General features: G+C 36.5%; 1 protein-coding gene across 5 annotated transcripts in view; it reads left to right on the top strand.

Moving 5' to 3' along the window:
- Positions 1-14422, top strand: part of MINDY3 (MINDY lysine 48 deubiquitinase 3) — a 92934-nt gene that overhangs the window by 24556 nt on the left and 53956 nt on the right. For all 5 annotated transcript variants that reach the window (XM_044229278.1, XM_044229277.1, XM_044229276.1 and 2 more), the window contains 2 exons: positions 1696-1769; positions 2620-2699. In XM_044229278.1, coding sequence (XP_044085213.1) covers positions 1696-1769; positions 2620-2699 — 154 coding nt within the window. The remainder of the gene's footprint in view (positions 1-1695; positions 1770-2619; positions 2700-14422) is intronic.

Below are 14422 nucleotides of genomic sequence, written 5' to 3'. Positions count from 1 at the left end.
TTTACTGCAGCATTTTATTTATGTAAAAAAGGCTCAGAATGTTAAGGCCCTTGTATTCTGTCCAAAAAAATAATTGCAGTTTCACTTGGTCAATATTAGAACAGAGCAAAAATTTTAGACAAGGTAATAACGAGATCTTTTGTTGATAAGTTTCCTTAAATTGAGGTAAGAGTTGTGTGAGAGGGAGTTGGTGGTGAGGTTGAAGACTGGAGTCAGGAAAACCAGAAAGAGTGCTTACTGAACGCTGAACCTAAGCTAGGGCAGTAGGCATGGAAATGGAGAAGAAAAAGACCATATTTAGAAGTGTGTTCTAAATTTGGAAATTTAAAAAGCACATTTAAGAGAAGGAACCACGAGTACTTTGTAGTTCGTTAGATGTGGTAAAGAGCAGTGAGGGTAGGACTTAAGATGTCTGGCCTCTTATGGGTTTGGCTTTGACTATACATTATTCCCCCCCGTTTTTTATGCTCAAAACTTTTATTTATTTGTGAGAGAGAGAGGGAGAGAGAGCGAGCACAGGCAGACAGAGAGGCAGGCAGAGGCAGAGGGAGAAGAGGCTCCCTGCCGAGCAAGGAGCCCGATGTGGGACTCGATCCCAGGACGCTGGGATCATGACCTGAGCCGAAGGCAGCTGCTTAACCAACTGAGCCACCCAGGCGTCCCTATGCTCAAAACTTTTGATGCCTCCTCTTCCCTTTACAGCCAATAAACCATCATGTCTAGTTCTTACTTGAGCTGGTCTTTGAGATGATGTCCCCTCCCTCACCAGGGATTATGTCACTTCTTCATATTACTCCTTTTGGCTTTATCATGGCCTGTTTTGTGTTGTTTACAAGGCAGCAAGTGCAAAAATCTCGTACTTGTTTGTATTGTCTTACAATATTTAGGCGTTCGTTAAATATTTGGAGTTTTGACTAATGCCTTTAATCCTTAGAAATGGCCTTAATCTGATAGAACCAGTGGTTAAAGTTAGGTGAATAGCACAGTGACAGACAGTTATTCTTCGTTCTTTCAGGGCTGATGAAAATGCCCTCGTCTTTGACTTACCTAGACTTCTGGGGATTTGGATGCGCTTTTGAGGAATTTAAAAAATACCAGAAAATTCATTTTTAAGAAAAGAAGCTTCCTGCCCCCCTACTTTGACACTTTATCAGTACATGTTTAAATTACTGATATTTCTGATGATGCAAAATCAGAATTCTATTTTCTTCTGTTTCAGATCTTTTCTATATTTAATTGATATCTCTATCAACACTCATGTGTATGTCTTTAATACTAATAAGTTTTTTAAAAGGCCTAAGTAAATACTTCAGATACCTTAGCAGATGTGTTAAATCTGAATTTACTTTGGCCTGAAATTAAATGAATATTAACTCTTAGGATTTAAAAACTTTCTCCTCCCTCCTGCTGAAATTTAAACCTCTCTCAGTACCCCTTTGGCCAACATGCCATAAGCTCTAACACCTATGAGATAGTCAGTGCTCTGGCAGAGCCAGGAAAGAAAAGATACTCTTAGAGGAACTCCTCTTACCATTTTCATCTCATATGTTCTCTCATATCAAATCTGGGTAACTTTTTAGGAGAAAAGTTACTTAAATAAATTTGTTTTATTCATTTATATAAAAAATGGTCAATTTATAAACTGTAATTTTCATTTTTAGTTTTTGAACTAAGTGAATGTTTTGGTTCCTTTAGGGCATTGAAAACATAAAAAACGAAATTGAAGATTCAAATGAACCTTTGATAGATCCTGTATATGGACATGGCAGGTAATTAACTAAAATCTGTTCTTTTCCTTCATGGACTTAAGTTTTTAGAAACTTGACTTTAAGATAATCTGAGTCAGATACTTTTGTCAGTGTTGACAGCGTAAAGTGTGTGGATTTGAGTCGTCTGTGCTTTATGCATTGCTTGCTTTATGTGTGAAATGATAATTTCCACTTCAGATTTATGTATGCATTGCACTTATCATGGCTCATACTTTCTTTAAAGATGACAACAGAATTTTACAAATTCTGCTTTATGTTCCTCTTAATTTTTTAATGTATGCAATTGACTCATTTCGACTTAGAAATAAGTGTATCCTTACCTATTTGTAAATGCTTTCCTGCTTGAGGGAGATATTTTTTTCCTTATTTTTCTCTGAAACCACCCCCCCGCCAATCTCTGTATAATTGTACTAAAATAGTCAAACAGTGATAGTTAACCCACTCTGTTACATAAGTCCTTCTCTTTAGATCTTTGTGCCTCAAAGGTTAAAATTCAATGGTCCATCAAACAAAAAAATAATAATTACATATATATTTATAGATGATTATAAATATAAAGTAAGTTATTAGTCTAAGTAACTTTTTTCCCATCCATTTAAACATAATATCTTAGATAAATTTGTTAAATTTAGATGAACATATAGAACAATAGATACCATTGTGATGATACACTAAGTGATACATTTCGAAAGCTGTTGTTGAGCATATAAAATAAAAATGTAAAGTATTCCTAATTTTGTTTCTTAACAGACATAATGTAGAAGTTATTACTTTATTCTTTACTACGGGATCATTTGATGTGAAAACTAGTTTATTCATGTTTTAATTACTTCTACATTTTTATTAATAGCCAAAGTTTAATTAACCTCCTACTGACGGGACATGCTGTTTCTAATGTGTGGGATGGTGATAGAGAATGCTCAGGAATGAGTAAGTATATTTTTTGCTGTGTTTACTCTTTGATGATGACTATTTCCCTAGAGTATCGTTGATTGTTGTTCACCTACTTAATGGCTCTGTGTTACTAAGAGGTTAACATAAGTGCTTTAATATAGAGGAGTCTTTCCCTGTTTTCAAGGCACTGTCACTTAGAGAGTGTGGAGTTTGAAGGCAGACAAACTTGGATTCAAATTCCAAGTGTTTAGACTTCAGTCAAGTTACTTCATCTACCTTTAGTTTTCTCTAGTATAAAATTGGGATTATATGACTTACTTCTTTAGAAAGTAATAAATAGATCTTTTTAATCTATAAATCTTGTACATTTATATAGTAATATCTGTAAGTCTCAGACACTACTGCATTTTCTTAAAATTGATAATTATAAGTAATGCAATTTGAAATATGAGTCTAGTGGTTTTTCCTATATTACATTTAGTATGTATAATTTCTTCTGAAATGTTGGGCAGATTTAATGTTATCTGAGAACTTTAAGTGATGACCCCCCATCACCACACCTCCATTTCTGGTGTCAGTTATTTCTTTGCTATAACTTCGTACATTCCCAAGGTCTTTGAAGTGAAACACATTATTGGCCAATTCATCCAGACTGGGTCAGTTTAAATTCAGTTATTTACTCACTGAACTTATATTAATTACTACATACCTCTTTTTGGAGTATGTAAAGCATAGGACAGGAAGCTTCTATAGTTTCTATAGTTCATAGGGAAATTTATTTATTCTATGAGATGAAACTTCACCAGATAGCAGAAGCAAATACTATGATTGAGCTGTTCCTTTTTACTTCCATTTAAATGAGTGAATCTTGATCTTAAATTTGAATTACTCTCAAGTTTTAGAAATAGGTATAGCTAATCAACAAAACAGGAAAGGATATAATATTAAGGGGGGGGTGAAGGTCAGTAAAAATTTATAATTTCAGGTTTAAAGCACCCTAGCACAATCCAACCCTTCATTTTACTATTTAAGAAATGTAAGAACGACCTTTCTCCCTCTATACATTAGATAAAATATGCACAATCATCACTTAGTGTTTAGGTGATTTCTGGCAAAGGACAAAAAACTTACGGACAAAGAAACTACAAATTTACCTTGCTCTGTTTTTTTAAATGAGCCCATTCCATTCTTGAACCTTACTTTGATTCAAAGCTGTAAAGGCACTTAATCCTCCCAGTTAAAGGCATGTCATTCTTTCTTCAGTAATATGCACTCACTATGGCTTCTACACACCCTCTCTTTTTCCTTCCCCCTATGGTCTCTGGAGCCTGGAGTATCTTAGATCATCTCAGATGATCAAAGGAATATCCGGTTCCTGCTAAACTTGGGTTGAAGTATCTCATCCCACTTGTCCCTGTCTTTGCTGCTACTCATAATTCTATGGCTCATAATTCTTTCCACCTGGACTTTGATGGCATTTCTCTGGCTCTTGATCCTAGTTACCATGGTCCTCCTTTCTCCTTATTCTGCAGATTCTCCTAAGCCTCCCCTCTCAGAGCTGGGCTATTCTGCCTCCCTAGGCTTTTCCTCCCCTATCCTCCCATAGGCTTTTTTCTTGCCATGAATTTTTTACTTTCCCGATAGGGTATTAGTCACTTTTCCAAGTTTTGGTTCTTGATGTGTACAAATTTATTCTTTTCTGTTGCTTGAAACATCAGCTTTCAAAGCTATTGTCTCGCTGTGAATTTTTTTTTTTTTCAGTATAGCTTAAATATCAAAACTAAGCAATTACTTGAATTATCTTGGAAAAGAAGGTAGTCAGGGTGTATGTCTTTCATTTTTCCTTAATTTTTAGGAATTATTAGGAATTTGTTTTCAGTCACCAAACTTAAAAATCTGTACATTACTCAGCATTTATTGTATGTTTTTCTGAACTGACAACATGGGAGGAGGTTATGATATATGTAATATACAAACAAAAAGTATAAGTAGGTGCTAGTTGTACAGTCCTTAGGCAAGCCACTTTACTTCTCCTAGCTTCAATTTCCTTATTTATAAATATGGAGGTTTAATGCCTTCCTCAAAGGGATGCTCTGAAGGTTAAGATCAGATTTCTAAAATGCCTCAACTGGCCAATGGGGAGAACTCCGTTTTCCCTCGAAAACACACACACCTAGTTTGGGGAAATCAGAACGTGCACCCAAATAACCATAATGCAGTATGAAATGAAGCTTGTTGAAATAAAGTATTACAGAGGAAAGAGAAAACCTTTCCCACTATGTTTATGTTGGGGTAAGCAGAGAGACTCTAAGTAGGAGTTAACGTTTTGATGGGGCAAGATGGAGCAAGTGAGAGGGCATTTTGAGAAAACGGCAGGTTGTGTTTAGGGGCTGGAGACAGTGGATGAAAGCACTGGACCTGTGAAGGAGACTGGTAAGAGGAAGGATCCTAAACATGGGGCTAAGTAAGAACCCAGAGTCTCTTGAATACTCAGAACTTTACATTTCAGTTGGCAGACATGAGGAAGACCGTCATTGAAGGCATTTGGAATGGAAGGAAAGAGGGAGCAACTAGTATTTATGTACTTGGGCTAAGTAGCGTTTTAGACTGCTGTATGTTCTTAATGTTGGTAGATAAAAAGGTGAGCCTCGGGTGATTAAGTTGACCGGTGTCAAGCAGCAAAGGCATCAACTGCTGTGTCCACACCCAGAACTTGTGCTCATTCCACTGTAGCACGTGCTGCTGTACCGCTCTGCCTCTGTCAGAGACCACAGCAGAGTGGACGTTCATGAGGTACCTGAGGGTAAAGTACAAATGACGAGGAGGTTTTCAGACAAAGCTTATTAAACAAATGAACACATGCAGAAGCATGGTAAGTGGACTTGAAACCAGGTCACAGAGAGTAAATATTTTAGCCATGTAAGCAAGGAAATTTTCCTGGTGGAAGAGGGAGAGAGGAACTGATTTTTGCCAAGGCAAAGAGATGGTGTGTGTAGGTTTTGTTTTAGGGGATAGAAATCACTTAAATTGTTTGTTGGCCAGGGGAAGGGAACCACCTTTAATCAAAGTAAATGGGGTCAGGAGTAACTGTAACCTCGGAAAGATGCATAGGTGCAAAACAGGAAGAAAGAACAGGCTGAGAAAAGAAAAAGGCATTCGAAGTGTGAAAGATTTCAATAGGGAGAAATTTTGAGATTTTGAAGTCTGCTGAGAATAAGTGGACCGAGGTGAAGTTGGAGGCATATAAAGGAGAGAAAGGGTTTGAGTCCACTGCTTGAAGAAGGAATAAGAAAAAAAAAAAATGGATCGTGGAAGAAATTTTGAATTGCGTAGTCAGCAGTAAGAGGGAGAGATGAGTTTACATAGAGTGATTTAGAGTGGATCCAACCAGTAAGGTTTATAGTTAGGCTTTTTCCTGCCAATAAGTATAGATCGGGCAGTTGGAGAGAAAATGCAAATTATGTGTTACCCAGGAAAGACCAAGAAGGCTCAGTGAAAGATAAATAGGGCATTTTTCTTGCCTTTAATTCGTAAGGATGTCAATGCTTGATCTGTCATATATTTTATATATACAAATAATATAACATGCAATAAACATTTTTCTCAGTTTGTCTTTGCCTTTAGTTAATGGTGGACATGTATATTAACATTTTTACTGTTATAAACAAATACTGCAGTGAACATTTTTGTTTATAAATTTTTACATATTCAAGTATTCTTATAGGATAGATTTCTAAAAATAGAATGATAAAAATTTAGGTGTGTTATATTTGTTACTAATAGCTTTATCAAGATAGAATTCACGTAGCACACATGTGATATTATTTAAAATTTATAATTCCATGGTATGTATGTATTTATTTTAATTCCATGGCTTTTAATACATTCTTAGAGTTATGTGACCGTCACCAGATCAATATTAGAACATTTTTTTATCAGTCCAAAAAAATACCCTTGTGCTCATTTGCAGTCACTCCCCATAATTGCCTTGCCCTTCAGCTCCTAGCAACAATTAATCTGTTTTCTGTCTCCGTAGATCTGTCAAAACTGGGGATTCTTATAAATAGAATCATGTAATATCTGGTCTTCTATGACTGGCTTCTTTTACTTGGCATGTTTTCAAGGTTCAGCCATGTTTTAGCGTATGCCGGGACTGTACTCCTTCTAATTGGTGACTATATCCCACTTAGTAGAGAGACCATAATTTATGTATTCCTTCATCTATTGTTGGGCATTCAGCTTGTTTCCACTTGGCCGTCCTGAATAATGTGTTTAGAAACATTTATGTAAAAGTTTTTGTGAGGATGTATTTTTTTAATTTTGCTTTGGTATCTACTTAAGAATGAAAATCCTGGGTCATATGAGAACTCATCTATTTAGAACATCTGTAAACCTGATAGATAAAGCCAGATTGCCTTCTAAGATCAGCCTTACCAACTGCTAATATATCAACTTTGCTTTTAAAAAACTTAACTCTTCTCCTGTATCCTGGCCACACTCAGAACTGTCCATCTTTTATATGTCATTTACTGATAATTCACATTTCTCTGATTCTTCCTGAGCCTCTGTTTGATCATCTTTTTGTGTGTTTGTCAGCTTTTAGTATTTTCTCTTCTGGGAATTGCTTCTTTCTAGCTTTTCGCATTCTGAGGGGAAAGGTTACTGTCTTCTTCATAGTTGCTAGGAACTCTATAAATTCTTTCTTTGTTTTAAAAATGTGATGCAAATATTTTCCCTCAGCCTTTTCTGTCTCTTAACTTTGTTAATGGGTGTCTGTTATCATCCTGGAGGTTGTCATTTTTAGAAAGATAATCATTTCATCTTTTCTGTTACGGATTTTGTTTTTTAGGTTTTTTTCTTAAATCAGTTTTGTATTTCGCCACAAGATTAAACTAATATTTTCTTCAAATTATTTTGTAGGATTTTTTTAATGTTTAATTCTTTAATCCACTTGGATTATTTATTTGTGAGTAGTATGAGATGGAGATCTACTTTTACTTTTTCCCAAGGAACTGCCCAATATTCCTAACTTGTCATTTCTCCACTGACACACCTACTTGATTTTCCCATATGTGTGAAACCTTCTTTGTACTCTTCTGTTCCACTTACCTGTTTGTGATTTCTTATGCCAAAACTACCTTATTGCCTAGTTGCATGTTCTTTGATATTTGTTAGCACGTTTCCTATGATTATTATAATAAAATATTATAATGTAAAATTATTATAGCCATTTTTATATTATCTAGTCCAGTTGAACTTTTTTTAAAGTTGCAGTTTTAAGAAATTTGTAAGAATTCGAATGAGTTATGTTAAATTTGTAGATTATTTTAAAGAAGTGCCATTTTTACAGTAGTAAGTCTTCCCATTTAGATTGGACTTTTTTGTACTTTTCAATGAAAGTATATAGTGTTGATCATATGGGTTCTGTAGTTTCCGAATCCAGGTACTTGATTCTACCTCAACTGTTAAAACTATCTTTAGCTTCTGCAATAGAATACAGATAAACCTGCAGTAGAACTCGTCACCTAATTTCATTTTTGCCCACCCGTTAGTCTTTTACAGCAGCTAGTAGGATATTTTTAGAAAGTAAGTCAGATCATGACAGTTTCTCACTTAAAACCATTCAATGACTTGGTTCCCCATGCACTTCAGCCCGTCTACTGCCACCCATGCACTTCACCTCCTGTCTACGGCCAGCTGCCTTTACTACTGCATGGCTTTTGAGCTGAGATTTTCTTTGCTTTGTTTGCCTATAGATCAGTTTTTCAGTGGCTTCTTTCCTACCTTTAATGTATTCTGTTGTATTTGTGCCCTGTGTTATTTTATGTATTGAACATTTACTGTTTACATTTATTTGATTATTTGAATGTTTTCTTCATTTTATGGGATTGACATAGAGTCAGCTCTTATAAATCAGAAACCCAGAGCTTCCTTTCTTTTTCCTCTTTAATAGAAATCATTATCACAGTCCCTCCAGGCTACAGTTAAATAGTTCGTTGAATGTTCATGAACTTGTGATACACAGACACTAAGAGACTCTAAACCAAAAATTTAGATCATTTTGAAATTTTAATATTTTTTAAGTAATGTGAATTGCAATTAAGTGGTTAGGTGGTATATAAATTTGAAGTGTTTGGTTTATCAAAATTTGAGGAAAAAGTCAGAAGTGCTTCTTTTCTCTATATTTTATTACTATAAAAATAGATTTAACTAGCTGCAGTTAAGTTGCCAGAAGCAATATGGGACTCCCAGTTAAATTTATTTGCAGATAAATCATTTTTAGCATAAGTATGTGCCATTCAATATTTGGAATATAATTTTACTAAATACTGGTTTTTTATCAGAAATTTAAATTTAACTGGGCATTTTGTGTTTTTATTTGCTAAATTGATCTAGCTATATGTCAACTCTGTAGCAACCTGACTTCTTAGGAATACAATAACCAGTAAATGGGTTTAAGAAGCTCTTCACTTTCAAAAATAGATTACACAAAGTTCATAGCTCAAATTGTGTGTGTGTGTGTATGCAATTTATGTACCAGTGACATAATCAAGTCTTCCTCAGTATCCTACTGCTTTTTAGTTAGCTAGTCTAACATTCTTGCAACTAAGTTCATTTTAAATTTATCTAACTACAGATTTTTTCCCCTTCCTTACTCAGGGATCTCATAGAATTTCATCCTGGCTTATTTCTCAACCATCAGAAATCTATGCTTGAAGAAAATTGTGGCACTTGCTTTTATTTCTTTGTGTTACTCCATTTGCCAAAGACCTATATCCCTCTCATCTGTGCCTGTGCAGTCCTTCACTGCCTACTTCACAGGCCATCCCTCCAAGGAGAGCTTCGCGATTCTTGGGGCTGAAAGTGATCTATCCTTACCTCTGAGCATTTTGTTTTCATGGCACTTACCACATTCTACTTTGATGCCTACTGTTTAAGTGGGGGGATGGGATTTTTTTAATTGTAGTAAGAACATTGAGCATAAGATCTACACTCATAATGATTTTTTTTAAGTCAAGTTATAGAATTAACTATTAACACAAAGTTGTACAGCAGATATCTAGAACTCAGTCACCTTACATGACTGCAATTTTATCTGTTGAATAGCAACTCCCTATTTCCTCCTCCTTCCAGCTCCTGGCAACCATCATTTTGCTCCACTTCTTTGAATTTGACTATTTCAAATACCTATTCTAAGTGGAATCATACAGTATTTCTACTTCTCTGACTTCTATATTTCACTTAGCATAGTGTCTTAAAGGTTCATTCCTGTTGCCATGTATGATAGGATTTCCTTCTTTTTTCAGCCTTGAGTAATAGTCCATCATATGTATATTCCATAATTTCCTTATCCAGCCATTCGTTGCTGGACTTGTAGATTGTTTCAACATCTTGGCTGCTGTAAGTACTGCTGCAGTGAGCATGGGAATGCAGATATCTCTTGCGATTCTGATTTCAGTTCTTTTGGACTGAGTACCCAGAAGTGGAATGGCTCTGTCACATGGTAGATGTATTTTTAAGTTTTTGAGGAACCTCCATACTGTTTTCTATAGTTGCGACACCATTTTACATTTCCGTCAACGGTGTATAAAGGTTCCAGTTTCTACATATCCTCACCAACAACTTGAGATTTTTTTTCCTTTTTTTTCTTTCTTTTTTTTTTTTTAAATAATGTCCATCCTAACAGGTGCGAGGTAATACATCTGTTGGGTTTTGTTTTTTTGTTTTGTTTTTTTTTCCCCCAATTTATTTATTTTCACAAAAACATTATTCATTATTTTTTCACCACACCCAGTGCTCCATGCAAGCTGTGCCCTCTATAATACCCACCACCTGGTACCCCAACCTCCCACCCCCCCCGCCACTTCAAACCCTTCAGACTGTTTTTCAGAGTCCATAGTCTCTCATGGTTCACCTCCCCTTCCAATTTACCCAAATTCCCTACTCCTCTCTAACGCCCCTTGTCCTCCATGCTATTGGTTATGCTGCACAAATGAGTGAAACCATATGATAATTGATTCTCTCTGCTTGACTGATTTCACTCAGCATAATCTCTTCCAGTCCCGTCCATGTTGCTACAAAAGTTGGATATTCATCCTTTCTGATGGAGGCATAATACTCCATAGTGTATATGGACCACATCTTCCTTATCCATTCATCCGTTGAAGGGCATCTTGGTTCTTTCCATAGTTTGGCGACTGTGGCCATTGCTGCTATAAACATTGGGGTACAGATGGCCCTTCTTTTCACGACATCTGTATCTTTGGGGTAAATACCCAGGAGTGCAATTGCAGGGTCGTAGGGAAGCTCTATTTTTAATTTCTTGAGGAATCTCCACACTGTTCTCCAAAGAGGCTGCACCAACTTGCAATCCCACCAACAGTGTAAGAGGGTTCCCCTTTCTCCACATCCTCTCCAACACATGTTGTTTCCTGTTTTGTTAATTTTGGCCATTCTAACTGGTGTAAGGTGATATCTCAATGTGGTTTTAATTTGAATCTCCCTGAGGGCTAATGATGATGAGCATTTTTTCATGTGTCTGATAGCCATTTGTATTTCTTGATTGGAGAAGTGTCTGTTCATATCTTCTGCCCATTTTTTGATGTGTTTGTCTGTTTCGTGTGGGTTGAGTTTGAGGAGTTCATTATAGATCCTGGATATCAACTTTTTGTCTGTACTGTCATTTGCAAATATCTTCTCCCATTCCGTGGGTTGCCTCTTTGTTTTTTTGACTGTTTCCTTTGCTGTGCAGAAGCTTTTGATTTTGATGAAGTCCCAGAAGTTTATTTTCGCTTTTGTTTCCTTTGCCTTTGGAGACATATCTTGAAAGAAGTTGCTGTGGCTGATATCAAAGAGATTACTGCCTATGTTCTCCTCTAAGATTCTGATAGATTCCTGTCTCACGTTGAGGTCTTTTATCCATTTTCAGTTGATCTTTGTGTACGGTGTAAGAGAATGGTCGAGTTTCATTCTTCTACATATAGCTGTCCAGTTTTCCCAGCACCATTTATTGAAGAGACTGTCTTTTTTCCACTGTATATTTTTTCCTGTTTTGTCGAAGATTAATTGACCATAGAGTTGAGGGTCCATATCAGGGCTCTCTACTCTGTTCCACTGGTCTATGTGTCTGTTTTTATGCCAGTACCATGCTGTCTTGGTGATCACAGCTTTGTAATAAAGCTTGAAATCAGGTAAGGTGATGCCGCCAGCTTTATTTTTGTTTTTCAACATTTCCTTAGCGATTCGGGGTCTCTTCTGATTCCATACAAATTTTAGGATTATTTGCTCCAGCTCTTTGAAGAATGCCGGTGGAATTTTGATCGGAATGGCATTAAAAGTATAGATTGCTCTAGGCAGTATAGACATTTTAACAATGTTTATTCTTCCGATCCAAGAGCATGGAATGGTCTTCCATCTTTTTGTGTCTTCTTCAATTTCTTTCATGAGTGTTCTATAGTTCCTCAAGTATAGATCCTTTACCTCTTTAGTTAGGTTTATTCCCAGGTATCTTATGGTTCTTGGGGCTATAGTAAATGGAATTGATTCTCTAATTTCCCTTTCTGTATTTTCATTGTTAGTGTATAAGAAAGCCACTGATTTCTGCACATTGACTTTGTATCCTGCCACGCTGCTGAATTGCTGTATGAGTTCTAGTAGTTTGGGGGTGGAGTCTTTTGGGTTTTCCATATAAAGAATCATGTCATCTGCGAAGAGAGAGAGTTTGACTTCTTCATTACCAATTTGGATACCTTTTATTTCTCTCTGTTGTCTGATTGCTGTTGCTAGGACTTCTAATACTATGTTGAACAAGAGTGGTGAGAGTGGGCATCCTTGTCTTGTTCCTGATCTCAGTGGGAAGGCTGCAAGCTTTTTCCCATTGAGGATGATATTTGCTGTGGGTCTTTCATAGATAGATTTGATGAGGTTCAGGAATGTTCCCTCTATCCCCATACTTTGAAGCGTTTTAATCAGGAACGGATGTTGGATTTTGTCAAATGCTTTTTCTGCATCAATTGAGAGGACCATGTGGTTCTTCTCTCTTCTCATATTAATTTGTTCTATCACATTGATTGATTTACGAATGTTGAACCATCCTTGTAGCCCAGGGATGAATCCCACCTGATCATGGTGGATAATCTTTTTAATGTGTTGTTGGATCCTGTTGGCTAGGATCTTGTTGAGAATCTTAGCATCCATATTCATCAGTGATATTGGTCTGAAATTCTCCTTTTTGGTATGGTCCTTGCCTGGTTTGGGGATCAGGGAAATGCTGGCTTCATAGAAAGAGTCTGGAAGTTTTCCTTCTGCTTCAATTTTTTGAAACAGCTTCAGGAGAATAGGTGTTATTTCTTCTTGGAAGGTTTGGTAGAATTCCCCAGGGAATCCGTCAGGTCCTGGGCTCTTGTTTTTTGGGAGGTTTTTGATCACTGCTTCAATCTCGTTATTAGATATCGGTCTATTCAGGTTGTCAATTTCTTCCTGGTTCAATTTTGGTAGTTTATATTTTTCCAGGAATGCATCCATTTCATCTAGGTTGCTAAGCTTATTGGCATATAACTGTTCGTAATAACTTCTGATGATTGTTTCTACTTCCTTGGTGTTAGTTGTGATCTCTCCCTTTTCATTCATAATTTTATGAATTTGGGATTTCTCTCTTTTCTTTCGGATTAGTGTAGCCAGTGGTTTATCGATCTTACTGATTCTTTCAAAAGAAAGATTTTGAAAGATTTTTGTTCTGGATTTTTCAATTTTTTTGAGCAAGGCTTGGATGGCTATATATTTTCCCCTTAGGACCGCCTTTGCTGTATCCCATAGGTTTTGGACCGAAGTGTCTTCATTCTCATTGGTTTCCATGAATTGTTTCAGTTCTTCTTTGATCTCCTGGTTGATCCAAGCATTCTTAAGCAAGGTGGTCTTTAGCTTCCAGGTGTTTGAGTTCCTTCGGAACTTTTCCTTGTGATTGAGCTCCAGTTTCAAAGCATTGTGATCTGAGAATATGCAGGGAATAATCTCAGTCTTTTGGTATCGGCTGAGTCCTGATTTGTGACCCAGTATGTGGTCTATTCTGGAGAAGGTTCCGTGTGCACTTGAGAAGAATGAGTATTCTGCTGTTTTAGGGTGGAATGTTCTGTATATATCTATGAGGTCCATCTGGTCCAATGTGTCATTCAATGCTCTTGTTTCTTTGTTGAGTTTCTGCTTCGATGATCTGTCTAATTCTGAAAGAGGCGTGTTAAGATCACCTACAATTAGTGTATTCATATCAATATGACTCTTTATCTTGATTAACAGTTTTCTTAAGTAATTGGCTGCTCCCATATTGGGAGCATAGATATTTACAATTGTTAGATCATCTTGGTGGATAGTCCCTTTAAGGATTATGTAGTGTCCTTCTGTATCTCTGACTACAGTCTTTAGTTTGAAGTCTAATTTATCTGATATGAGAATCGCTACCCCAGCCTTCTTTTGAGTCCCATTGGCATGAAAGATGCTTCTCCACCCCTTCACTTTCAGTCTGCGTGTATCTTTAGGTTCAAAATGGGTCTCTTGTAGACAGCATATGGATGGGTCCTGTCGTTTTATCCAATCTACAACCCTGTGCCGTTTTATGGGTGCATTTAGGCCATTCACATTGAGAGTGATTATTGATAGATACGTTTTTATTGACATCGAGTTACCTTTGAAGTCTTTCTTTCTGTAGACTGTCTCTATATTTCTGTTCAATGCTATTCTTGGGATTTTTCCTCTTTTATAGAACC

Source organism: Neovison vison, chromosome 12, assembly GCF_020171115.1.
Source record: "Neovison vison isolate M4711 chromosome 12, ASM_NN_V1, whole genome shotgun sequence".
Classification (NCBI taxonomy): Eukaryota; Metazoa; Chordata; class Mammalia; order Carnivora; family Mustelidae; genus Neogale; species Neogale vison.
The sequence above is the reverse complement of the archived record's forward strand: the minus strand, read 5'-3'. Positions and strand labels throughout refer to the sequence as shown.